Source organism: Raphanus sativus, chromosome 5 (assembly GCF_000801105.2).
Source record: "Raphanus sativus cultivar WK10039 chromosome 5, ASM80110v3, whole genome shotgun sequence".
In the NCBI taxonomy this organism is placed as follows: Eukaryota; Viridiplantae; Streptophyta; class Magnoliopsida; order Brassicales; family Brassicaceae; genus Raphanus; species Raphanus sativus.
The window spans coordinates 35,875,484-35,902,138 of record NC_079515.1 but is presented as its reverse complement, the minus strand read 5'-3'; the positions used below and the strand labels follow the sequence as shown (position 1 = coordinate 35,902,138).

The 26,655-nt window shown below is 36.8% G+C and overlaps 8 protein-coding genes and 1 long non-coding RNA gene across 11 annotated transcripts; 5 read left to right on the top strand and 4 right to left on the bottom strand.

Moving 5' to 3' along the window:
- The first annotated feature begins 1,878 nt into the window (after positions 1-1,878).
- On the top strand, positions 1,879-2,462 carry LOC130512915 (maternally expressed PAB C-terminal protein-like). Its single transcript, XM_057011400.1, has 2 exons — positions 1,879-2,085; positions 2,174-2,462. Exons 1-2 carry the CDS (start codon positions 1,963-1,965, stop codon positions 2,417-2,419), a joined length of 369 nt encoding a protein of 122 aa, XP_056867380.1. The 5' UTR covers positions 1,879-1,962; the 3' UTR covers positions 2,420-2,462.
- An 833-nt stretch (positions 2,463-3,295) lies between these two features.
- LOC108858884 (ABSCISIC ACID-INSENSITIVE 5-like protein 7) lies at positions 3,296-4,236 on the top strand. The gene is made up of 3 exons (XM_056985887.1): positions 3,296-3,443; positions 3,512-3,733; positions 3,887-4,236. Exons 1-3 carry the CDS (start codon positions 3,296-3,298, stop codon positions 4,234-4,236), a joined length of 720 nt encoding a protein of 239 aa, XP_056841867.1.
- Positions 4,237-7,473: 3,237 nt separating this feature from the next.
- LOC130512890 (uncharacterized) lies at positions 7,474-8,055 on the bottom strand. The gene is made up of 3 exons (XR_008946497.1): positions 7,909-8,055; positions 7,724-7,812; positions 7,474-7,637 (listed from the first exon to the last, which is right to left on the bottom strand). It is a non-coding gene; the product is annotated as an uncharacterized LOC130512890 (long non-coding RNA).
- Positions 8,056-10,214: 2,159 nt separating this feature from the next.
- LOC130494997 (maternally expressed PAB C-terminal protein-like) lies at positions 10,215-10,677 on the top strand. Its single transcript, XM_056985886.1, has 2 exons — positions 10,215-10,343; positions 10,432-10,677. Exons 1-2 carry the CDS (start codon positions 10,215-10,217, stop codon positions 10,675-10,677), a joined length of 375 nt encoding a protein of 124 aa, XP_056841866.1.
- A 437-nt stretch (positions 10,678-11,114) lies between these two features.
- On the top strand, positions 11,115-12,748 carry LOC108857691 (zinc finger CCCH domain-containing protein 39). Its single transcript, XM_018631700.2, has 3 exons — positions 11,115-11,255; positions 11,392-12,186; positions 12,261-12,748. Exons 2-3 carry the CDS (start codon positions 11,394-11,396, stop codon positions 12,536-12,538), a joined length of 1,071 nt encoding a protein of 356 aa, XP_018487202.1. The 5' UTR covers positions 11,115-11,255; positions 11,392-11,393; the 3' UTR covers positions 12,539-12,748.
- A 1,952-nt stretch (positions 12,749-14,700) lies between these two features.
- LOC108863596 (sodium/proton antiporter 1) lies at positions 14,701-17,854 on the top strand. Its single transcript, XM_018638073.2, has 9 exons — positions 14,701-15,109; positions 15,255-15,551; positions 15,621-15,797; positions 15,895-16,001; positions 16,215-16,335; positions 16,616-16,677; positions 16,806-17,108; positions 17,187-17,481; positions 17,549-17,854. Exons 1-9 carry the CDS (start codon positions 14,852-14,854, stop codon positions 17,666-17,668), a joined length of 1,740 nt encoding a protein of 579 aa, XP_018493575.1. The 5' UTR covers positions 14,701-14,851; the 3' UTR covers positions 17,669-17,854.
- Positions 17,765-20,201, bottom strand: LOC108863595 (D-3-phosphoglycerate dehydrogenase 3, chloroplastic). The gene is made up of 3 exons (XM_018638072.2): positions 19,523-20,201; positions 18,642-19,225; positions 17,765-18,565 (listed from the first exon to the last, which is right to left on the bottom strand). The coding sequence occupies exons 1-3, from the start codon at positions 20,025-20,027 to the stop codon at positions 17,894-17,896; spliced, it is 1,761 nt and encodes a 586-aa protein (XP_018493574.1). The 5' UTR covers positions 20,028-20,201; the 3' UTR covers positions 17,765-17,893.
- A 247-nt stretch (positions 20,202-20,448) lies between these two features.
- Positions 20,449-22,381, bottom strand: LOC108859221 (reticulon-like protein B11). Of its 3 annotated transcripts, none has more exons than XM_018633100.2 (6): positions 22,114-22,381; positions 21,719-21,899; positions 21,355-21,496; positions 21,190-21,259; positions 20,931-21,076; positions 20,449-20,816 (listed from the first exon to the last, which is right to left on the bottom strand). In XM_018633100.2, the coding sequence occupies exons 1-5, from the start codon at positions 22,190-22,192 to the stop codon at positions 20,931-20,933; spliced, it is 618 nt and encodes a 205-aa protein (XP_018488602.1). In that variant the 5' UTR covers positions 22,193-22,381; the 3' UTR covers positions 20,449-20,816. The 3 variants fall into 3 exon arrangements, with proteins under 3 accessions (XP_018488602.1, XP_056842601.1, XP_018488603.1); XM_056986621.1 differs by having other exon boundaries at positions 20,958-21,076; XM_018633101.2 differs by having other exon boundaries at positions 22,138-22,381.
- An 825-nt stretch (positions 22,382-23,206) lies between these two features.
- Positions 23,207-26,030, bottom strand: LOC108861037 (uncharacterized). The gene is made up of 3 exons (XM_018634870.2): positions 25,829-26,030; positions 24,263-24,560; positions 23,207-23,627 (listed from the first exon to the last, which is right to left on the bottom strand). The coding sequence occupies exons 1-3, from the start codon at positions 25,920-25,922 to the stop codon at positions 23,588-23,590; spliced, it is 432 nt and encodes a 143-aa protein (XP_018490372.1). The 5' UTR covers positions 25,923-26,030; the 3' UTR covers positions 23,207-23,587.
- Positions 26,031-26,655: the final 625 nt, after the last annotated feature.

The window sequence follows — 26,655 nt, the reverse complement described above, 5'->3', positions numbered from 1 at the left end:
GCGTTGAATGTCCAGTTTCTATTATTCAATATGGGCTTCACGAAGTTTTATTTAAAAATCTTGTGTAATCAAAAGCCCAAACAAAACTCAAACTTGAATAAATGAAACGATGTGCATTGAGTCAAGGGACACGTGTCGCAACAGTATCACGCGAATTTGTGACTTGTCAGCTGACGTGTCAGCAGGAGAGATACATCCTTTCTTTATAGTAATAGATAGATAGGATGGTCCGGTGAATCTGATATATCAATTGTTTCATCCAAAAAAAAGTATGAATTGTATGAAATATTCATTTGCTATAAGGTCTAAGTAGATAATTTAACATCCATATATTACATTTACGTTTGACAATGTCGATACTCGATTGTTTGGTTTACTTTTGGGCATGCTTCGTTTGCTCTACTTTTCTTCTTTGGACACATTTGGCATGGTTCTAGAACCCTCTTCAGAGATGTTTTTGCTGGTATTAATCCAGATTTGGATGCTCAGGTGGAATTTGGGGCATTCCAAAAACTTGGAGATCCAATCAAATATAAAAACGTAATTTATATCACTATGTTGATTTTAGCATAATATAAAAGATAATTTTAATAAAGCAAAAATAAGATCGTTCAAAATGATATGTAAATGCGTGCACGCAGGAGAACATTTCGTATGGGACGTGAGAGAAAGTTAAGTGGTCAACAAAGGATTCGAAACTCATGATGATTGCAAAACTTACAGCTTAACTGCCGAAACGACCAAAAGGTTATGGTCATCCATCTACCAAATCGACTCAATTTGGCTTTCTGTGTTTGTCGTAACATTTCTCACTTTTTGACGCCGACTGTTAATATATCTTCTTCCGGTTGGTCGCAAAGAACTAGGCACGGTTTAACTCGTACAATCAAGGCAAAATCAATATTTATAAACATAATTAGATTTATTTCGATTATTTAATTTATAAATATAACTAAGGTCTTTCTTTAAAGTACAAACCAAATGTAAATTTAATATAAAATTAATATCTTAACTTTAAATATAAAATCACTATTTTGAATCTTTAATATTTATCATTGTAAGTTATGAAATTCAAAAATTGAATAAAACCAAAACAGAAAGTTTTATTTTTAATAGTTGTTATGATTTAAAAGCCAAAAAAATTAACAAATATCTTTGTTATAGTAAAGTAAAAACATATCCAGTTTTTATCCACTCAATCCATATAAGTTCCCGGTTTAAATTTTAACCTAGTCCAATTCCGGTTCGATTCAGATTTACTTTAACCTAGTCCGATCCCCGGTTCGATTCAGATTTAAAAAAGACAAACACTAGAAAAAACCTATTCAATTTGTAGTAACTTTAACGCACAAAGTTCATTTATTAAATGAGAATCACACTTACAAAGGTATGCAAATATTTGTGTTTTTTTTTTTTTTGGTCAAACCTTTTCTTTAAATATTTGTGTTTATATACCATTGTCTCCATTGCAATCAAATGTGGTGTGGTTTTTTTTCTCCTTTTCTCACAAAAAATTATATCCCTTTTAATTTTTCTTGTATTTTATATCTCGAAAGTTTGTTGTTTAATACAGTATCACACACAAACTTGAAGAATAAAAAGTTTATAGTTTAATATAATAAATTTGAGTAAATCTTTTAGAAATATTGTTAGATATTTTAAAATCTTGAATATAATTGTATACCAAAATAAAATATTTCTTAACTATTTTATAAATTATATTATTCAAACTAAGTAATATTCAACAAAACATATGTGGTAGAGAATGTTATCCGCCATTTTTGTTCTGCGCGTGTCCTCTACGCGGTCCAAAATATATATTCAATTCCAATTATGAAAATTTTGTTCTTAGTTACTCAAATAGGCAAACTGTTTTTACTATATATCAGACTAACCCCTTGGTCGGTAACCATAAATCATATTCCGGTCTTCTCAATATTCTACCATCTCCACTGCTTAAGCATGCCTCCCTTTTTTTCTGTTTACAGGTTTGATGATCCCTTAACATGTGCTGCTTTTCGGAGATTTCATGTAGTTGCTTTAACTGCAGCACTTGAAAACCAAACTTCCAGTGAACAACGAACCGTAAAATTGATTTTTTTATATAATGGTTAATTTTGAAAAACAAGTTTGCTTATCTTTTTTTTTCTTACTTTTATTTTTCTTTTTGTAGATGATTGGTGAGACGCTCTACCCTTTGGTGGAATTACTCGAGCCATTGTTTACACCAGAAATCACAGGAATGCTTCTTGAACTACCCCGAACCCAAATCTTTCAGTGCATAGAATCACCAGAAGCTCTCAAAGAGAAGGTTAACGAGGCAATTGTTATTATAATGGACTGGTTTCCCAAACAGATGAATCTAGACGAGCTAGAAACTATGGAGTTCCGAGCAGCCATGATCTTGTCTCATCTTTGATTTTATTTTGTGGCTTTTATTTATGTTTCCGGTTGCATTTTGAATCCTCATTTATGTTTCAAATAAAAACTTAATTAAGATTCTATCGTTATTGGTTACATACTCAAAGTTTTAGTGAAAAATTGTTAAAAACATATATTTCGTTTTGGATTATCCAAAATTAATGATATGGGATTATCAAAGCCAAACCACCATAAAAAAAAAGAAGACCAACATAAGAAAAAGGCAAATGCAAAGGCTAAACCAACCCTAAGTTTTTTGTACTTCTGGGTTTTTGATTCGACCGAATATTTAAGAGAAAGCCGTTGCTTTTCTTCTACAATCTCTTTCTCATGCTTGTTATATGTATAACTGTGCTGTGACTGACAAAGATGTGACAAAGTAAAAACTTTCAAGTTATTCTGTATAAATGTGCTGATAGGAGAGAAAAACACTGTATCTAGTTGAATTCATTTTTCTTCAAATTTTTTCTTCTTTTTTGATGATTATCTGAAGATCTTCCATCATTGATCGACTTTACTTTGCTTTTACATCTGTACACACACATTTATGCAGTTTTGGTTCTCTTTACTTACTCTTTATATGTGGATGTGAACATGCATCATGTGACACATAGCTCACTCCTTGGAACTTCTTTCTTTCATGGATTCTTAGCATTGTGTAAACCATTCTAATTTCTTTCACTTCTGGCTCGTTTTTATCTGTTCTTTTTACCTCTCAAAAGAAAGTGGAGACAAAGAATATGGGAACTCACATCAACATCAACAACTGAGGAGGTGGCGGAGGGGAAAGAAGCAACCAGATGAAGCCAACAGATACTACCAATCCCTTGGCGAGACATTTGGTGGACCAGGGAAAGATTTCGGGTCGATGAACATGGATGAACTCCTGAAAAGCATATGGACTGCTGAAGAAGCTCAGGCCATGTCCATGACTTCTTCTGCTGCTGCTACAGCCGTTGCGCAACCTTGTGGTGGTGGGAATCTCCAGAGGCAAGGCTCGTCGACATTGCCTAGAACGATTAGTCAGAAGACTGTCGATGAGGTCTGGAAATGTTTGATCACCAAGGATGCATGGTGATAATATGGGAAGGTAGCAGCGGTGAGTCTAATGCACCTCCTGGGAGACAACAGACTCTAGGGGAGATGACGCTTGAGGAGTTTCTGTTTCGCGCTGGAGTTGTTAGAGAAGATAACTGTTCTCAGCAGACGGGTCAGTTCAACAGGAACAATAACAATGGAGCTGCTGGGGGATTAGGCTTTGATTTTGGTTTTGATTTTGCTGACCAAAATCAAAACAACATATCATTCAATGGTACTAAATAATAATTCTATGATCTTGAACTAACCACCTGGTTCATGCTTCAAAGTGGGTGGGACAACTCAGCAGCTTGCAGCGGATGCCTCAAACCATTTTTACTAAACAAGCAAACTAGAATTTGCTGCGCTTGTGGGTATGGTCAACAAGGGTTTCACTGGGGTAACTCCATTAACAATAATAATGGATTAGCCGGGGTCACTGTTGCAGCAACATCTCCAGGGATAAGTAGCGCAGAAAATAACTCTCTGTCACCAGTTCCTTATGTGCTTAACCGTGGAAGAAGCAATACTTGTCTAGAGAAGGTTACCGAGAGGAGGCAAAGGAGGATGATCAAGAACAGGGAATCAGCTGCTAGATCGAGAGCTCGGAAGCAGGCGGCTATTAATCTAGCCAAACTGTTAGGTAGTGCTGAACGAGTTTTGTCGCGTCCCCATTGTAGTTGTCGATATTGCAGGTTGTGCAAGAAGCCATTCCCTTGCGTTTCTGATAGCGTTTGAGAGGATTTCAGCAGGTGTGAAGATTCTATTTTGAAAGACCAGATTGTTTCTGGATGTCCAAAGGCCCCAACAGATCTAAAGAAAAGGAGAGGAGTTCACACCCACCGATGGTAGACAGACCAGCTTCATCCCAGCTCTTGTCTAAGTATTGATGTCATCTTGTGGCTTTATTTGTATTTCGTGTTGCATTTTGCATTTTGATTCCGCATTTGTTTTCCAAATAAAAACTAAGATTCCATCATTATTGTATTAAAGTACTCAATGTTCTAATGAAAATTTGTCAAGAAAAGAAAACTTTGTTTCGGTTTGTCCGGCAATAATGGGATCATCTATGCCAAATTAACCATAAACACAAAGAGATTACCTATAAGAAAACATATGCTAAACCAACCATAAAATCAAAAATAAAGATTACCTATAAAAAACTCGCAACAAAGATATCAATTGTTTTTTTTATATACACCTTATCGACTGGTCCAGTGAACCTAAGATATCAATTCATCCAAAAAGGATATCAATTGTATGAAATATTCATTTGCTATAAGGTCTAAGTAGATAATTTAACATCCATATATTACATTTACGTTTGATAGTGTCGATACTTGATTGTGTCTTTTCAAATATAAAATTTGTTTTTACAACCTTTTTTGTAGAAAACGTAATTTTATATGAGTACTAGTGGTCTTCCGGCGCTACGCGCCGGGTTGTATATGTTATTCTTGAATGATTTTACAATTTATTTCATGGTCTTAGTAAAGAAATCATATTTAAAAATATGAAGATGAGAATAACGCGAAAGAAAATGATATTTTTCCTGATCTATTTGATAGTGCTTAGCGACTGTAGTATATAACTTTGTATTAAAATCGATTAGTTCAAAGTGGAATAGCATAAAAGGTTGTGATTGATCAATTTAATAAAAGCAGAACAAAAAAACAATAGTTGTAACAAATTTAATTTAGTTGAAATTTAAATATAAAAAAAAGTTGATGTTCGAGAAAGAAAAATATAAATGGTTATGTTTGTTTTGTGATTATCTTGTTTAAAGGAAGATAATAAAGTATTCATATTATTGAAGTAGTAACAATGCTCGCATACTTTGTATATGTCAAAGACGTGGCAATTTATTGGGGCATCACTGGGACAATAATGAAGTTTTGTTCATATATTCTTTTTATTTGATTTTTGGTGAGAAACTAATTTTGGAAATGAAACATATTAGAAAATGAGAAAAATCATTTTTATATTTTGTTTAAAAAATAATATGAAAATCGAAAACAATATGTTAATGAAATTGAAAACTGGAACATAAAAACCCCTCTTATAAACTGTAATAAAGCTGAATCATAGATTACTTTTTCCCTACATATGGACAGCTTATGTTTGTACGAAGCCATTGATCAATGTAGTGGATATGGAAAGTATGGCCGAAAGTAAGAGAGCATAGATAGGTTTCATTGTTGTAATTTTTGAAGTATACCGTTCATGAATTGTTTTCTTCTTCTGTAGTTGGAGTCCTATTAGTTTCCTCAAGATCAGCAATGATAAGGTCGACGTCAAATCTTGCATTTGGGTTTTGATTGTTGTCTATGATGGTAAGAGTAACATGAAGATCATCAGTTATGTCTTTGTTTTTGGCTGTTTGTAAATTTATCATGCATTGGGTTGTCTCTTGAATAAGCAGGATTGAGTCGCCTGTTTTATTTCATGGTATGTTAACATGAATTACATACCTTAAGTTTTTGAGTCAGTAAGATTACTTTGTTTGTCGATAATTGATGGTAGCTAGAAATCAATGATAGATTATTGTGTGTTGAGCTTATGGATGTAGCGTTAGAGTGTGCACCGGGGATTTGCTCCTGAAAGTCTTGTTTGGTGTGAGCACTCATAAGAGAGAATGGATTTGTTATTCATTCTTTGTTTATTTGTGTGAGTTCAAAGTTAAAAGCAGCCTAAGGTTATATAGCTATGTCTTATAGATGGTGAGGTTCTTGACTTCTTTTTTTTTCCCATCTGGTTTTTGATTAATGAAACTTGAAGAAACATACAAGCATGAAATCCTAGAACCCACATCAGGTTCTTGACTTCTTGTAAAACATTTTTAAAGGACCATTTATTTAGAAGCGCTTGAATTTTTGAGTTAATAGTTTGCGATGAAGACTGTTTGTTTACGTTAGATTATTAATTTCTACGACATTATCTATAATAATTTATATTTAGTGTGAATTTGTATGAGAGCATCATTAGATTGATGTTGCACCTTATCTATATAACTATTATTTAAAATTGGTTCAAGATTCTTGTGTTTTGTTTATTTTTTGGTAACACCCTATGTTTTAATTAACCAATGATATTTGTACCATTAATTTTAAAGTTTTCTCAGGGTGCTTAGTTTTTAAACCATTTGAATCATATAATGAGGCTTCTGCTAATTTGACTGATATTGATTTTTTCTTTTTCATTTTTTTTCTGTTCATGCTGGGTGATTTATATAGTGTAATAATATACGTAGTTACCCAACGAACTGGGATGTTAGAAGTGTTATAATATAGTCCTTACTTTTGGATTAGGGACACTTGAGATATATAGTTCTTACTTGGGGATTAAAGAGACGTGAAAAATATACAGGAAGTGGAAATTATGTGATGCTAGCTGCGCAATAGATTATGGCTAATATTATCTATTGTCTGCATTATAATATGTTAACATAAGCCTTGCAAGTGCTGGTAAGCTTGAACGTAATAACGAAAGTGCATGACAACAATACTTATTAAGCCAAGACATGTAGATGTTTATTCTGAAAAGATTTGCATTAATAAAAGAAACAACAACCACCGCATTGAGTTTTTCCAAAAATAAAAAAGGAAATAGACTTCAACGAAGTTGAAAGATGCTAAAACATTAATTGATAAGGAGAAGAGGTGGTTGTTTAGGTTCTATATTGGACTCATTCCAAACGTGTTTTTTTCGGGGCATTCTCATCCTCAGCAAATTGTTTTTTCGCTGGTGCTGAACATTCTGGATGTGAACCATCAGATGTAGATGTTGCTCTGCAAGTTTGCCAGCGTTAACAACTCTGGCATCTAATCCAGCTGCCACAGCTTCAGGAAGGGCTGCTTTAGGGACCTGTACACCTTCCTGTTATTAAACAACAAAGAGTGAGATCATATATTCTTTTAATTAGCAAATTCATATTGGAATAAGAGATCAACACTTACAACGAAGGCTGGCGTAGGTGCAAGCTCTCTTGTAGGAAATATGGGGGAAATTGTAAAGGTTTGGGTTGTTTGGGTTGTTTGAAGTCGTTTAATTTGAGTTGGAAGGTGTATGTATTCATTCCCAACAATCTCAGCTAGTGATAGAGGATGTTCAGTGTCAACCTGAGCATTAACACTTATCCCCTACAAAACGGTTGATAGCATTATATATTACTCATTACATACAAGTAATAATACTCTTATAGTCAGTGGTTGATTATAGTTCATACCACAATCTGTGATGCCTCAGAAGATAGAACGTGCGTCAGTTTGGCCACCTCCATATCAAAGGCAAGGAAGGCTGATGTGCCAGTGTTGTCTGACACAGAAAGTATCACCGGTACATGTTGCAGGGGAAAAGATTATTTGGTTTTTGCTTCCAATACGCGGAAATACAACACTAAAATTTTCTTACTGAGTTCAGCGAGAACATTTGTTTCATTGCATGAGACACATGTGAAGGAAGATTTCTCTCGGATGAGTTTCTCTGAACACCTGGAACAGCCAATATAACACCAACCCTCCTCTAGCTGAATTCCAGTCACTTTAACCGTACAGAGAAACTCAATGATCTGCCAAGTTTAGGCGAAACACAAAAATGTAAAGCATATTCTCAAAGGGTTTTAAATTAAAATATATCATACTTCACCTGAGAGGATCAGCAGTGACAATGAATTGGTTTAGCCCAAAAAGGAAAGGGGTTAAAAAAATTTGTGCGTGAACCACCTTTGATGAAGACGCTGACTCGTATGTCCCACCACCTGGCAATATGTAAGGAAATGAGCATGGAAAGACAGTTAAAGAAAGAGGAAACCTACGATCAATTCATCTAACATAGACCAAGTTCCGTTTCTATGATCAGAATAAGAGGACTTGCTTGTCAAATCGGTAAGGAGAGTGTATGAATTCCCCATCGTCGGTATCGGTTGTTAGAGTAAACTATTCTTCGGGATCTCGTTTGAGTTGTGCTGCCCATAGTTGGAAGATGCGATATTTATAGTTGAAGCTTCAGCCGGTTACCGTAGTATGCGAAGAGGTCGATTGATTGCTTCCTAGTGAGAGGAGTGGGATAGTTACGCAAAAGATCGGAATTAATCAGCTGTTAATGGAAGCTTGAGACGTTACATAGAGATGTTGGTCGATTTAGTTTCTGTAAATTTTGGCTACTCTACGAATGTCGGATACGTGAGGAAGAAAAGGAAACCTAAAACTTATTGGGATTGCCATTTGTTTTCAGAAGCCCACTCGAAAATCTATTACAAAAGCAAATTTATTGAGATAGAAACCCAGTCCAAGAAATAACAATAACCAATGGAGTCACGACACGTGGCGCAAAAAGCCTCCATCTTCCATAGCGACGTGGCAGCGGGAAATGGCAGATTTCCCAATTTTATTGTATTATGTACCATGATATAAAAGATAGTTTTAATAAAGCAAAAATAAGAAAATTGTTTTAAATGATATATATGTATGTACGCAGGAGAACATTCCGTCCCATACGTGTGAGGTGAAGTGGCCAACACAGGATTCGAAACTCATGATGATTGCGAAACTTACACCTTAACTGCCGAAGCGACCAAAAAGGTTATGGTCATCCATCTACCAAATCAACTCAACTTGGGCTTTCTGTGTTTGTCGTAACATTTCTCAATTTTTGACTCCGACTGTTAATATATCTTCTTCCGGTTAGTCGCAAAGAACTACGCCCGGTTTAATTCGTACAATCAAGGCAAAATTAATATTTATAAACATAATTAAATTTTTATTTCGATTATTTAATTTATAAACGAAATTAAGGTTTTTAAAAAAAATTAGAAACCAAACGTAAATTTACTATAAAATTAATATCTTAACTTTAAATATAAAATCACTATTTTGAATATTTAATATTTATCATTCTAAGTTATGAAATTCAAAAATTGAATAAAATAAAAAATAGAAAGTTTTATATTTAATAGTTGTTATGATTTAAAAACCAAAAACAATTAACAATCTTTTTTGTTATGGTAAAGTACATACATACCGAGTTTTTATCCACCCAATCCAGATACGTTCTCGGTTTAAAGTTTAACCTAATCCAATCTCCGGTTCGATTCAGATTTACTTTAACCTAGTATGATCTCCAATTCAATTCAGATTTAAAAAGCACTAGGAAAAATCTATTTTACAAGTGACTAGCTCTAACACACAAATGTTTGTGTTTCTATACCATTGTCTCCATTGCAATCAAATGTGGTATGGTTTTTTTTTCTCCTTTTTCTCACAAAAAGTTATATCCCGTTTAATTTTTCTTGTATTTTATATCTCGAAAATTTGTTGTTTTATACGGTATCACACACAAACTTGAAGAATAAAAAAGTTTATAGTTTAATACAATAAAACTTGAGTAAATCTTTTAGAGATATCGTTAGATATTTTAAAGTCTTGAATATAATTTTATACCAAAATAAAATATTTATTAACTATTTAATAAATTCTATTATTCAAACTAAGTCATATTCAACAAAACATATGTGGTAGAAAATGTTATTCGCCTTTTTTGTATAGCGCGTGTTTTCCACACGGTCCAAAATATATATTCAATTCCAATTATAAAAAATTTGTTCTTACTTACTCAAATTGGCAAACTGTTTTTACTATATATCAGAGTAAGCCCTTAGTCGGTAATCCTAAATCACATTTCGGTCTGCTCAGTATTCTACCATCTCCACTGCTCAAGTCATGTCTCCTCCTGTTTCTGTTTACAGTATTAATGATACCTTAGCCCGTGCTGCTGCTCTTCACAAGAGATTTCTTTCAGCTGCTTTGGCTGAAGCACTTGAAAAAAAAACTCCCAGTGAACAACGAATTGTAAAATTGATTTTCTATTTATATGATGGTTAATTTTGAAAAACCAGTTTGCTTATCCTTTTCTCTTACTCTAATCTTTTTTTTTTAGATGATTGGTGAGTCGCTCTACCCTTTGGTGGAATTACTCGTGCCATTGTTTGCACCAAAAATCACAGGAATGCTTCTTGAACTACCTCAAGCCGAAATCTTTCGGTGCTTAGAATCACCAGAAGCCCTCAAGGAGAAGATTAACGAGGCAATTGTTGTTTTAATGGACTGTTATCCCAAAGAGATGAATCTAGACGAGCAGGAAACTAAAAAGTTCCGAGCAGCCATGCTCTCGTCTAAGCTTTGATGTGTTTTGTGGCTGTTTTATTTATGTTTCATGCTGCATTTTGAATCCTCATTTCTGTTTCAAATAAAACCTCATTTCTGTTACAAATAAAAACTTAAGATTCTATCATTATTGGTAATGTACTCAATGTTTTAGTGAAAAAATGTTAATGCTAAACCAACCATAAACACAAAACAGGACCAACCATAAACACAAATGCAAAGGCTAAACAAACCATAAAAACAAAACAAAAAAAAATATTTATCTATAAAAAATTCTTAACAGACATTCAATAGTATGAAATATACATTTACTATAAGGTCTGATAAGATCATTTAACATATATGCATAATACATATACTTGAAATAATGTCAGACAAAATGTCTTTTCAAAAATCGGATTTGTTCTTACAAAAAACGTAATTAGATAATGATGAGAAATGCCTTTCACATATGTCAGATTTGTTTTTTTTACAAAATTACCACCACCAAGTAATTACTAAATCAAGTAAAGGTATATATACCAATCAGATGTTCAAAAACCCTAACACGCCTTTCGTCTCTCAAATCTGCCGCCGCCGCCATCGTTGAACCTCCTGGTATTGCTCTCTCCCTTCCTCTGATCCACTAAATCGTGTTATTTGTGTATCACAGCTTCAAGCATTTATAGTTTCATAATCGAAAGTTGAAGACTTTGTTTTGTAATCATAGAATTCGATTGTTGTGTTTTGACAGTAATGGATTCGAGTTACTCAGATTCTCGTCCTTATGTTGTTTGGAACCAAACCCAGATGGTTGATTCAACGAACAACGAGCTGTCTGAATCACAGACAATGCCACAGTTAAAAAGGCCAAGACTTGCTGCTGATGATAACAACAACACTTCTTGGGGGATGGTTCCATCTTCAAACCCTCCTCCTATGAACAAAGGGACTGCCAACATCTTCTACAAGACGAGGATGTGTGTCAAGTTCAAGTCAGGGGCTTGTAGGAACGGAGAGCTTTGCAACTTTGCTCACGGGATGGAGGATTTGAGACAACCTCCATCTAACTGGCAGGAGATTGTTGGGCCTCCTGTGCAGGACAGGGAGAAGGATAGGGAAAGGGAGAGGGAAAGGGAGAGACTTTCTTCTGTTTCCTCCGCTGGGGATAGTAACTGGGAAGATGATCAGAAGATTATCTTGAGGATGAAGCTCTGCAGGAAGTTTTGTTTCGGTGAGGAGTGTCCTTATGGGGACAGGTGTAATTTCATCCATGAGGATCTTTCTAAGTTCCGTGAGGAGAATGGGAAGCTGAGGGAGAGTTTGGCTATAAGTGTTGTTGATCCAATGTCTGTTGAGAATGGTGTTGCAGCTTCTCATCAAGTTGAAGTGAATAGACAAGGAGGCATCCCTGTACCTGCTGCACCTATGATCAATGGTGGTGGTGGTGGTGTCAAGACTGTGTTTTGGAAGACTAGGCTATGTGGGAAGTTTGAGAAGGGGCAGTGTCCTTTTGGTGATAACTGTCACTTTGCTCATGGCCAAGCAGGTACGTTATTATAATCGTTGCTAATACCATCCCTTTTGATAGTCCTTTTGATGATCTTGTGTTTCTGATTGCAGAGCTGCTGCAACACTCTGTTGGAAGAGTTGAAGGAGAAGCTATGAACGCAGTAGCAGCAGCGTCTGTGAGTAAACAAACGGTGGTGCCTGCAAACGAACCGTTTGCAATGAAACCAACTGCACAAGTGACAGCAGACTCTTCTGGTCTTAACGATGAAGGGCGGCGAAAGAAGTGTTTGCTCAAGTGGAGCGACTCCAAGAAGATTAATCGAATCTATGGAGACTGGATCGATGATTTACCGGTTGGGCAGAAGTCGACAAAACCAGTAGAGAGTTAAAAGAGTCTTCTAGTCTTGGTTCCCACTTGGCTTTGTCTTTGATGATCAAAGGTGAATAAAAGCTTTGGTCGAAAATTTTGAGTAGTAATAATCTTTTTTGTGTGGTTACATAAAGCAATTCTTTGATTAGCTATCTTCTTGATGAAGAACATATACCTAGCTTAGCATTTCCCTTTCATTTTAATATTTGATTACACGTGGTTTGTATCACTATCTTCATCTTCATTTGTTTACTGTTTTACAAAATAAATTAGTATAATAAAGGCAGTGCCTTACCCAATAGACCATTGGTTCATTATTCATATTATCGGAACCAAATGTGAATGTTGTTTAGTTAGTTTCTTGGTGTGAGCCTTTGATTTCATACTGTTTTCTTTTCTGTCTTAGTTTTGGTAGATGAGTTTTTCTCGAAACCTTTGACAAATAATATATGAATTCTAACGAGTACACTATAGATGATGAACAAATAATACTATATAACGCAGAACAAATATATAATATATGGACTGGTAAAGAAACTTTCACAGAAGTTTGGATCACTATCAACTTCATCTTCATTTGTTTACTGTTTTTCTTATAAAATAATTTAGTACATTAAAGGCACTGCCTTGCCAATAGACCATTGGTCCATTATTCATATTATTGGAACCAGATGTGAAGCTGATTAGTCAAGGAGAAATGTTGTTTTTAGTTTCTTGGTGTGATCCTTCGATTTCATACTTTTCTTCTTTTCTGTCTTAGTTTTTGGTAAATGAGATTTTCCAATAACATACGTCAGGTCAGAGAACAAGAATCTGCTGGACACAATAACTATGAGGAAAAACATGGAGATTAAAGATCATAGTCATGGGCATAAACCGTTTTTGAGGTTTCGAGTTTCGATATTAGAAGCGAAAACAGTGTGATTAGCCCTTCTGATTCGAAGGAGATGAAGCTACTGATGGATGATTATATTATGAGATGGAGAAGTTAGCCATTGTTTGCACAGAGAAAGATCCAAGATAGTATGATGAATAGGAAGGATATCCTTTGATTGGATTCAAGTTAGTTTTGATCTAGTACTGCCATAACGAAGCAAGAGAGGATATCGAAACATCAAGATTGCTTTAGGATGTATGGATGATGGTTCAAAGCATACTATCTGAACTACACGAACTAAGATCCAGCTAAACCAAAACCTCTTTTTTGTAATTAGGTCAGCTAGGTGAACAACCCATCTTCCAACCCAAGAACAATGTTTTCCTAATTTCTTTTCATTTTTCTGAATCTAATATATACATAACTTTCAAAATATCCACAGTATAACTCATTAGGGCACTTGGGTTTGCCCTTGGAGCTAAGCTTGTCTCGATAGCAAGGGCACTTTTGCTTGTTGCCAAAGGTGCCAGAAGGAACACACTTACATTGTCTGCAACAAATGCCACAATACTTGATACATCTGTCTCGAAACCCTGCCTTTGAACACCTTCCTCTACATCTACTCCCACAGTATACCTCCATAGCCTCCTACTCTTCCTGATTTTTTTCCCATTTCAACACATATTATATTTAAATTAAGACAACCTTTAATTGCATAGAGATCTTTTAAAATGATCAAACATCCCGATTGGGTTTTATTGGACTTTAGTGGGACAGATCATATTATATGTTTATAGTTCAAAACTAATGCATCAGAACGTACGCTTTGTATACTATACTATACTGTTGGTCTATTATCTTCTCACTTAACATGAAGTATTTCTAACAAATGTGATATAAGACGAGATGATATGACTATTTACGTTGATTACTTGTGTTTATTATGTCTCCAATTTACTACTACTGCTAACTGCTAAGCGAACTTGTCATTAATTTCTTTTAATTGATCTAAGCCGTTCTTCTTGTTGTAATTAAGTCTTGGAGAACTATATATTGATGGTTCTGGTCCAATGTAATCTCATTTTAAATAAAACGATTTTAAGATGCAAAGGAAAAAAAAAGTCAGAGAAAACAAGAAAGTGGTCTACATACGTTACATTACATACAAATCCTATCTGATTCCATGACATAGCAGGTTCCGTTACTAGCAAGCATGTCACTCGAGAAAGATACTATTTAAAAAAAACAATTGAAAAAATGGGATTAAAACTGTTTATATTCTTTTATGCTAAGAACAATTTTTTAAATCACTTATTTTGTGTGGATTAAATTGTGAGAAGACCAGATTCTGAGCATATTATTGCAAATCAAAGACTTTGATAGCCACCGATCATCTCAATAATACTTAACCGGTCTGCCGGAGATTTTTTCGTGCTCTCTCTCCGGTGATCGCCCATGGCGGTGTTTCCTATCGGCTCTCACTTCGCGCCGCCGCACAAACAGACGAAGAGACACGCCGTAGCGACTTCATCCCGCATCTGTCTCTCGACTCGATTGCCGCAAAGTGTCTCCTTTTCGAACGTATCTGGAGTTGCAAGCTCGAGGTTGTCCAGACACAACAGTGTTCTCGTCAGAGCCGAGGACAAGACAAGGGACTCTTCTTCTCCTTCTCTTGTAGAACAGTCACAACCAATCGATGAGTCAGAGCTTGAGGTTCGAGTTAGTTCGATATCATCTTCTTCAAAATTCAATTTTGCCAAGTACCCATCTCCTAATTTGATGCTATATGAGTGAATTTGCATTTCATCAAACTTCAAAGGATGAAACTTTATGTCTTTGTTTTGTGTTTGATCAACAGAATTTGATGGACTCGTGTGATCCTATTTGTTCTGTTGATGAACCTAGTTCGAGCTACTTCGAAGCTAATTATCAGTCAAAGACAGATGTAGTCAAAGCCATAGCTGTTCTTGCAGCAGTTCTTACGGGAACAGCTGCCATTAATCATTCTTGGGTAGCTGCTAATGAGGATGTTGCTATGGCATTGTTGTTTGGAATAGGATACGCAGGAATCATATTCGAAGAGTCTTTAGCTTTTAATAAAAGTGGAATAGGACTTGTGATGGCTGTGAGTCTTTGGGTTGTGAGAAGCATTGGGGTAAGTAAGAGAGTTAACGTTCTTTGTTTGTTTGTTGGATATTATTAATTATATATTCCTTTGTAACAGGCTCCTTCAGCTGAAGTAGTTGTTTCAGAGCTTCAGCATGCAACAGCTGAGGTAAGTGAGATTGTGTTTTTCCTACTCGGCGCAATGACTATTGTGGAGATAGTTGATGCTCACCAAGGATTTAAGCTTGTTACAGACAATATCACCACTCGTAAGCCAAAGACGCTTTTATGGGTGGTAAGTGATTTATCATCCCCCTAGCTTGAAATTTATCTGCTACTTCAGTCTCCCCATTCTTTAAGGTTTTACTCTCAGTTGACTTATGGTGTCGCAGGTTGGCTTTGTGACTTTCTTCCTGAGTTCGATTCTAGACAACCTGACCTCTACCATTGTCATGGTTTCTTTACTCAGGAAACTGGTTCCTCAATCAGAATACCGCAAGTAAGAACATATTTTTTCTTTATGCTCCTGTTAGTTAGTTTCTTGGTTAAGTTGCTCACTATGATAAAAACATATTAGTTATGTAGATATAGACCTCATTATTCTGAAGGATCCATATTGGTCCGCGTTTCATTTTTGAGTTTATTTTACCCAATACTACTACTCTGTTTCGTGTTCAGTATTATGATTTTCACGCTCAATAACCAATGTCAGACTTCTAGGAGCTGTTGTGGTGATAGCAGCAAATGCAGGAGGAGCATGGAGTCCAATTGGTGATGTTACTACAACTATGCTATGGATTCATGGTCAGATTTCCACCTTGCCGACTATACAGGTTCTCCTTCTCTTCTGAAATAATAATTATCAGAATTTCCTAAATCTCAATCGGTTTACAGTCTCACAGTTTATCAAAGAAAAACCAATGTTATGAAGTAGGTTACAGGCATGAAACCCATAAGTTTAAATTGTTAGCTTAGTTCGTGGGTTTAGGTTTGTTTGCTGGATAACAGCTTGATTCTGCTAGAAACCTCCAAGTTACTATAGGGTCTAGGGTTGGAACCTTATGGAGCTGTCTGTATATATTCCTAATGAAGGTTTAATTACTTTCCTTTTAGGGACTTTTTATACCCTCGGCCATTTCTCTAGCTGTTCCACTAGCCCTCATGTCCTTTACCAGGTTAAAGACTCTCTTGCACTCTCAGACTGGACATGAAAACTATATTATACATATTTGGCTTCTTATTTGTCTCGTAAATATTGCACTGCGGAGGCTGATTGATGTAAGTATATTTTTTTCCCCTTCAGTGAGGTAAATGAGAAGGGACAGGATTCATCAGATGTAATGGCTTCTGAAAAGATGGCTCCAAGAGGGCAGCTAGTTTTTGGAGTTGGACTTGGAGCGTTGGTTTTTGTTCCAGTCTTTAAGTCTCTAACCGGATTGCCCCCTTACATGGGTATCTTGTTGGGTCTCGGAGTTCTTTGGATCTTGACAGACGCCATCCACTACGGTGAATCCGAAAGACAAAAGCTCAAAGTACCTCAGGCCTTGTCACGAATCGACACACAAGGCGCTCTGTTCTTCCTCGGGATTCTTCTGTCTGTTAGCAGGTACTTAATCAACCGTTCATCTCCAAACTCTAATGTTCTCGAAATATTTTGTGATGCTCTTTCCTCTTCTTGTGTTAGCCTTGAAGCGGCTGGGATCCTCCAAGAGATTGCAAGCTACCTTGATGCTAATATACACAATGTTGAGCTAATAGCAAGCGCAATCGGTGTTGTGTCGGCAATCATAGACAATGTTCCATTGGTTGCAGCGACTATGGGAATGTATGACATCACATCGTTCCCTCAAGATTCTGAGTTTTGGCAGCTCGTTGCATTCTGCGCAGGCACTGGTGGTTCAATGCTAATCATCGGTTCTGCTGCTGGTGTAGCCTTCATGGGGATGGAGAAAGTCGATTTCTTTTGGTACTTCCGAAAGGTAAGTATATCCTCTTTCCTCTTCTCTGAAGCTCACTCAAGAACATAACTCTTGAGGTTCCATGCAGGTTAGTGGCTATGCTTTTGCTGGTTATGCTGCTGGCATCGCGGCTTATCTAGCACTTCAGAGTCTTCATTTTTCGATCCCAACAACGGTGGCTAAGATCCCATTTCTCACTGGTTCGTAAGCTGCATCAGTCTCTATGTTTATCTTCCATACCAAAAAAAAAAAAATAGGATAAAGGCAAAATCTCTGTTTGGCTGTGCATAATAACACATCACTAAACCAAACTATGTAAATTGTTTCATATACACTCGATTGTATGATTAGTACAGAATGAATCATCCAATAATCCAATAAGATTATTATATCATTTGAAGTTTTCTTATGTGCATCAATGGAATGTATTAAACTATAGTTTAAGAAAAACAAACTCTTCAATGGCAGAAATGTCACCGATCTTCTTCAAAGTTTCCTTGCTAGGTTGTTCATCTACACCAATAGCCATCACCGCTTGCTTCCCCGGAGCTATCCTTCCAACGCTCATGAAGCTCACATTCACGTTTTCATCTCCTAAGATGCTAGCAACTTTGCCAATCATCCCAGGCTGATCAACTTGCCTGCACAGAATCACGCTCCCTTCTAAACTCACATCCACTCCAAATAACCCCACTTTTGTTAGACTTGGAACTCCTTGTTTCACTCTGCCTTCTACTTTGATCTCTCCTGACTCAGATAACGCGCTTGCAAATCTTGATTCAACGTTTGCTATCCGGACAGTTATGTACTCAATTGGTTCCTCAGGTGAGCCGTCTAGAACCATTCGTTCTTCTGAGATTTTGACTCCGCGTTGCTTAGCGACGTAGTCTGAGTTCACCAGGTTTATGAACACGCTGGAAATGGGTTCAATGAGTCCCTTTATGACCATAGCACGGAGAAGTCTTGTGTCTAGATCATCAGGACATCTTGAAGAAGCGTAAGTCACTTTCACAGCGTCCACACCGCTTCCACCTGTTACCAGTTGTACAGCCAATCTCCCAAGCTTCTCAGCGAGCACAACATACGGTTTCAGCTCCCTCAACACCTAAAAACAGATGATCACAGAACAATGTCAGAGAATTTAGCAGGACAAGTCAAGAAACACTTAACTTAGAAGTTACCTCTGGTGGAACCATTGGTGCATTGACCGCAGTAGCAGCAAGTTCTCCTCTCAAAGCTCCAACAACAGCTTCAGCGATTTCCACCGCCACTCCTTCCTGAGCCTCCATAGTACTGGCACCAAGGTGAGGCGTGGCGGTAACACTCTCATGCAACACCAGCTTGTTGTCTTTAACAGGCGGCTCCACAGTGAAAACATCAAGAGCAGCCTGAGCGACGATACCAGAGTCAAGCGCCCTCAAGAGAGCATCCTCGTCAATCACTCCACCACGAGCAACGTTGACGATACGGACTCCTCTCTTCATCCTCGCAAAGGTCTCGTCATTCAGCATCTTGGACGTAGCAGCGGTGAGGGGAAGGTGCAAAGAGATGAAGTCTGCAGTCGAAATAGCTACTTCAAAGCTGACTAGCTCCACACCGATGGCTCGTGCACGATCCGCTGGTGCGTAAGGATCGTGTGTGATGACGTGCATCCCGAGCCCTCTGGCTCGCCTAGCAACCTCTGATCCAACTTTACCAAAACCAAGAACAGCAAGAGTCTTCCCCACAAGTGAAACACCAACATACTTGCTTCTCATCCACTTCCCTGTAGCAACAATTTAAACACATTCATTTTTTTAATATCATAAAGTTTTGAGCCGAAACAATGAAACCCCACAAAATAATATTATTCTTATCTTCGTTATACAAAAGTTGTCATTTTACAAATTCTAATGCAAATTATATTTATTTTTAGATGAAAATTAATTGCAAACTAATAATTTATATTTTTTTTTAGCTATTTTATCTAATAAGTCATTTTTAGTTGAGCTAACATCTTTGGTAAAACAATTTTTTTTAATTCGCAATTTTCTGAGAGAAGCTAGAAACTGTGGGGACTCACCAGCTTTGATAGAAGCATCGGCTTGAGCTACATTTCTAGCCATGGCGGTTAAAAGGGCGATGCCATGCTCAGCAGCAGCAACCGTGTTAGCAGTGGGAGCATTCACGACCAAACAACCGTACTCAGTCGCCGCGGCCAAATCAACGTTATCGATGCCAACGCCAGCGCGTCCAACAACCTTGAGCCTCCCGCGAGACGACTCGAACACGTCTCTCCCGACCTTGGTGCCGCTCCTCACTATCAAGGCATCGCACAGGGAGATCTTCGTGCAGAGCTCCTCCACGCTCAGATCGTAAGAGCAGTCCACGTTGGCGTGCTTTTTCAGCAGGTCTATCCCCGCTTGGCCGAGCTTCTCCGCCACGAGGATCGTCGGTTTTCCTCCTCCTCCGGCGGTGACGAGGATGATACGACGCCGGTTGAATTCCCTGCGGTGGATGGGGAAGAGAGAGGGAGTGGTGGACAGTCTCGAGGAGAAGAGGGACGATAGACCAAGAGGTGTCGCCATCAACGGTGGCGGGAATCTTGGAAGAATGTAAGCAGAGATCAACGGTGGCGGGAATCTTGGAAGAATGTAAGCAGAGGTGTATGTATGTATCGTCGGCAACAACAAACAGAGTAGAGAGATATGGATTTTGGGTTTTGTGGGGTTTTAATATGTTGTGGTTGGATTGCGCCAGATTCTTTGTCCACTTTGCCCATATCCTCACTGCGTGGTCGATTTTGCAGCACATTTACAAACAGAAATTTACAATTTTAATAATATTTTTTTGGTCAACTTTCAACTTAATTTTCGCTAATGTTGAGCTGCTAAAAAACACAGTGAGCATAAATACTATTTTTATGATAAATATATAAATTATTAATTTATGGGATATTATTTAATTTTTTAACACCAAAATTTTGTCATTTTCCTAAAAAGTCAACTATAATCTTTAAAATCAGCAATTATGATTAAATAACCCACTCAAATTGTTTTAGAGTTATCCTTCTCGGTTATACTGCAATACAAGAATGCCACAAATCATTTGTGTGTAAGCTAAAAGATACACAAAAAAAAAGCCAGAACACATGAATCTAGAACACAGAAGAAGTTGATAAAACAAAATATAGTAAGCCAAATCAGAAAGATATGAACAAATATCCGTAGTACTGAGATTTCACTTTTCTCCGCTGCTTTGATCATCCTCTTATAGCGAGCAAGCAATCAAGTCATAGCAATTTCTTGTGTGTTAAAAAAAGCTGCTGTAATTAGTCTGGTGAAACAAACCGGCAGTTTTTTTTCCACCTGCAGCTACTGAGAACATGCATCGGTTCAGTAAACCAGCAGTCAAAAAACTTGGACAAGTCATGTCTGTCTATAAACGTTCACTTATTTTTCAAATGAAAAAGCTCTACTTGCTTACGCTACCTACTGATACTTCTTTTCTTTGCTTACGGGCATTGGAATCTTCCTCGAGATATTTCGAATGACTTTTGAAGTTGAATCCAGCTTATCATCGATGTGATCTTGGTACTTCTCGTACACAACAGGAAGAGAAAGACTGAGAAGAATCACTGCAAGAGAAAAACAGAGATGCATGATTGAAAACAAATAAAATAACGCTTCTAGATAGATTCAGAGATTATACATCAGAAAGAAAAAAAGTCAGACAAAAATAAAAGCTCACCAATGTAGACAAGAGTGAGGGAGTTGATTAAAGTCCCAACATAGGAGATAGCCCACAAGACAAATAAAACCTATTTCACATACGAGAATCATTTAGACTACTAAGATTCAAAAGGAAACAAGCAAATAGTTTTTAGCCAAGTTATGACACTAAACAAATAATAACCTGAAGGAGACGAATTGGATTTCTAGCAATGGTGATATCACTTGCAACTGAGAGTACGTGATTGATCAAAACCAGGATATCATCAGCAGCCTTGATTGCAAACCCCTCAGGGATTTCCATATTGGGTACTGGAGGTAGAGGTCTGAAACAAAATCATCAGGTGATATATACATGAGGTCTCATAGCAATAGTTCACAAAACAGTAAAAGCAGATATATTAACCAAACAATACGCTAATGCATGCTCTTCTGGTCTCTACTATCAATTCAAAAAAAAAAAAATCCAAAAATGCGGCATAAAGGTTTCATCTTTTTGGGTAACAAAGCAAAAAAGGAAAGAAAGAAAGAAAGAGGAGAGATGATACCGGTTGAGTAGTGAAGCAGACTTGGCCCATAAGAAGAGGATGGCGACAAGAAGAAGCAGAACATTGGAGACGAAAGACAAGAGATTGTAACCAGCTCTCTCGAACAGAAACCAAAACACAGTAGAAGAGACTAGCAAAATGGCAGCACCTGTCCGGTTTCTCCATAGCAGCAAATCAGCAACTGCAATTTACCAAAGAAGACTCAAAATTCAAAATTGGTCTCTAAGGACACACAAACAGTAAAGAAACTTCCTAAAATGAGCAAAAAAAAAAAAAAACAATCGAACAAAACCCTAAAACAATGATCGATCAATCCTGAAATTAGGCAATCAAAGCAAATATCTGACACTTGTCCATTGAATGAGAGACTATGATTGACAGAGGAAGACGATTACGAATGGTGAGGGAAAGAGACTCGCCTGAGCCACCACCAAGAGATTTGTGAACATATGAAGAAGACGCGGAATCTCCCATAGCGTATTCAGCTAGGGTTCTTCCGCATATAAAGCAAAAAGTGATTCAACGAATCGATACTCTCTTTGATTCGAAAGATCAACGGATCAATTGTGCCTGCTCTCTCTTTCTACATCAAAGATCAAAGCTTTTTCCTTTTAGCTTTGGCGACAAAAGTTTTTCACATTTTTTTTTTTGAAAGTTTTCGGATTTTACCTATCAAATTAAAATAATGTATATAATTAATTACAGAAAAATTCCAGACGATGATCATAAAGATTTTTTTTTTTTTATCACAGATATAGCTTTCAACCGTTAAAATAACTAGAAATGATATTTACTGGGGGCAAAACTATACAATACTGTTTAGTACCTTTGTAAATTTGAATTTTAATAGGGCAATAACTGGTTGGGCAGAACCATAAAAATACGGTTTACTAACAGGGGACCCGAATATCTAAATACAAAGACGCTAACAAACAACCAACGTAAAGTTTGTGCAGCAATAGTATAAAAAAGCGCCCAAAAAGGAAGCATTTAGTATCATAACACGAAACCACTAACGCAATGAATGGGTTCCATCCATCTGAATCACTGAACCAAAAGTCTTCAGGCTGCAAAAGCATCAAAGTTTCCTCACTAAACCATACAATGCGAATTCACAAAAGGCTTTAAACAAACAACTTGATATCAATGAACAGTGGGCTTACCGATAGATCCTTGGTCCGAGGATCTTTTTTCGTGGTAAAGAGAGAACCCCCTGCATATAAGTTACAAGAAGACATTAGCTTATCAAGATACTAGCTTTCACGGAACAATGATCCACCATTGTGATCTGAAATGGTGATGGAATAGGGACACCTATGGAACCGGAATCCCCTGAGCATACACCTAAATAAAAGGAAATTTAGGATTGTAAACTTTGTATTTTCCCTACAGGCTACAACAAAAGAAAGCAACGTAACTAAGACACATACAGATTCTTAGAGACACATTAGCTCTTTTTGAGATATGTTCATCACAATGCCCTATTAAACAAAACACTGGTAATAATACCTTGTGCTGAGTTTCGAGAAAGTCAATAGGACAAAAGATAATATAACCGGCCTTGTATATATATTATAACATTCTCTAATATTCTCAAAAGATAATTGCACTGTTATGATCACCATTAGATAAATTATACATCGACGGATGCTTTCGAGGTTAGATATGTTTTGCGTGAAATTTTCATTCTCTATATATATTGCCCAAAAGATAATATAAGACAAGTTTCATATATAATAATATAAGATAACATATAACAAAAATATTTAGCAGTAGATAAAATAACATAGGTTGTTCATAAAAAAAAAGATAAAATGACATAGTTATAGGTTTTATAAAAACGTGGACGTGGGAGATCAGGACTTCCTCTCACTCGATGCGGTAGTGCGCCAGGAGAAACCGACCATACCTACATAAAAAGGAGATAGTATTAATACTTACAATTTGATTTTAAATTTAACATAATAGATAAATTAGATGACGATGGAATAAAGTATTATATATATATATATATATATTACATACATATAAATGTATTTATTTCATACCAAGTATAAAGATATATAAGACACCATAGTTTCTTTTTATTTTTTGTAAAAAAAAGTCTAAGACCCCTCAATTTATTTCAAACTCAATGCCTAAATTTTATCAGATTTAAAAATCTCACTAAATTTGATGAACTTAATTGTAGACACTTCAATTAGTCACTACACAAATAAGGGAAATAAAAAAAATTGTACCATTTTATAAAGTAAGAATAGTATTTATGGATAATAAAGATGGTAATAAAAAAAATATTTTAAATCAAACTAAAATGCCACCTTATATTATACTTTAAAACTTACATTTTAAAGTTGTTTGAATATTATAAAAAGGAATAATAAACAATATTTGTGATCAAAAGCATATAATACATTTATAAATGGCTCTTACACCATAATATCAAGTTCACATATTTTTTTGGTTAATATCTTACTTTTCATATAATTGGAATAAAATGTGAAATTCTTTACCAAAATGCTTATCAAATATACAGGGATTTACCTTGTGTTGCAGCGGTACAATCTTCGGGTGTAAGTGGGAGCGATGGGATCAGCGGGACGTGACTGGGTGACCCGGATAGTGTGCCCGCGATGGCTGTGTTGGAACTGAACTGTGTCGAGAAACCCATTTATGTAATTGTAGAATTGGTGGCAATGGAAGAGGTACAGGCCGATGACCCCACGGTGAGGATCTTCATCGCCGGAGACAGTCAAGGTACGTCTACGTCGGAGAATCCGGTAGATCTCCGGACCGGTGAGCCAACGGGTCAAGGAATGCTGGATGATGTCTCCAACCCTAGCTGCAAAAAAAATGATAACTCATGTTATCAGCAGGCCCACAAGCAAAAATAGAGAATTAAAGTTTCATACATAACCGGCCTTTTATTTAGCAGGCCTACAAGCAAGTTTTCAGTTATTCTGGCCTCTTATTACTTGATAATTAAAATACATTGCCCTTGTAAAAAAGAATGATAACTCATGTTATCAGCAGGCCCACAAGCAAAAATAGAGAATTAAAGTTTCATACAGAACCGGCCTTGTATTTAGCAGGCCTACAAGCAAGTTTTCAGTTATTCTGGTCTCTTATTACTTGATAATTAAAATACATTGCCCTTGTAGCAGCGATTCGAACCTTTAACCTTAGAGACGTTTAATATAATTAAAACAGACCCGGTTACCATCACTTCGCTTTAATAACTTGCCCCCTAAGCATACTAAATCCTTCACAGACCCCAAGCCCCCATACTTCAGGTCCGGCTCTGCTGTCATATCATGTTTTCCTGCTAGATCGTAACGGTGACTGTTGACGTCATATCACGTTTTCTGGCTAGATCGCAAGAGGGGAAGAGAGATGAAAGGGAACAGAGAGAGACGAATCAGACGAAACGAGACTCGGATAACGCTGACAAAAAAAGTGTGGGGACAATCTCGTTGACGTTTTCCGGCTAGATCGCTAGAGGGAGAAGAGATGAAAGGGAAAAGAGGAGAGAAGAAGCAGACGAGACCAGAATCAGACAACGCTGACGGCGGCGGAGAGACCGTTATAGAGAATCTATGTAAAAAAAAAATGAGAAGCTACGCCGTTGCTTCCTGTCACAAATATCTGCGGATCGTCTCTCTCTCTCTTGATTTTCCAGTGCTTGATGAACAAATAAAGTGTGGGGACCATCTCTGTTGACGACGTCATATCACGGAGGGAAAGAGATGAAAGGGAAAAGAAGAGAGAAGAAGCAGACGAGACCACAAATATTTTCGCATCGTCTCTCTTTGATTCTCGAGCGCTTGATGAACAAACAATCTCTGTGGACGTCATATCACGTTTTCCGGCTAGATCCCAAGAGAGAGAGAGAGAGAAAAAGATGAAAGGGAACGGAAAAAACAGTGAACAGAGGAGAGTAGAAGCAGACGACAGTTATAGAATCTGTATAAATATATAACGTAACAGAGACAGAAAGCTTTCAAAACATAGACGGAATGATAAAAGAAGCAGAGATAACGATGACAACGGAGTGACAAAGCGATAGATCTGTGCAATATAAACAAAAAAAAAAGTGAGAGAAGTACTCACGATGATTGATGTGATTAGTCTGGAGGTTTCTGATCCCGGGCCTCCTGTTCTGCGCTGCTATCTCGGTGTTCACAGGATCTTGTTGCTGATTCATGTTTGTGATTTTTCTTTTCTCCACTCTAGTCTAAGCTCTTTGTGAATTTTGTTTTCTCACTCTAGTCTAAGCTCTCTCTCTCTCTCTACCTGTAATGCGTGCTTCTTTTATAGTATCCTCAAAAAGGTATTTTACGCCCGTCACAAATATTGCCTTTTCTGTGCGTGTGTATAACTGACAATCTCGAGAAATTTGTTTGACACGTGGGTCCAATAAGCGACCCTGTACGAGAGAATCAACCAAATGATTGCTTTTCTAACAGACCAACAAATTACGAAATTGCCTATCTTGTTTTCCTGATTTTTAATTTGCGCTTTAATGGACAAAACTACAATATATTAAAATGTTATCCGATGTTGAAAAAGGAAAACAAAACTGTATTTTTCCGAAATAGGTATAACATAAACCCCTTTTTCGGTGATGTGATTCTTAAGTCTAACAAATGTTGCTTTTCAGTTTAAATAATAAATCGTTTTGTTTGTTGGAAATTTTGAAAGGGACATTTTTGTCACTTCGATCAAATGCCCTTGTCAAGAGAACAAAAAAAAAGAGAAAAGGCACATACCGGATTCTGCTGGCGTGGAGGCCAAGGGGAAGAGAATTAAGCTGTTGTGTTATCCATTACATTGATAATTAGAACAGACCAAAGCAGATCTATGGCTGCTAACGAAGCACAAGAGGTATTTTTTTTCTTTCTCTACCCCATTTTAGATTTTTATTACACTTTCAAGAC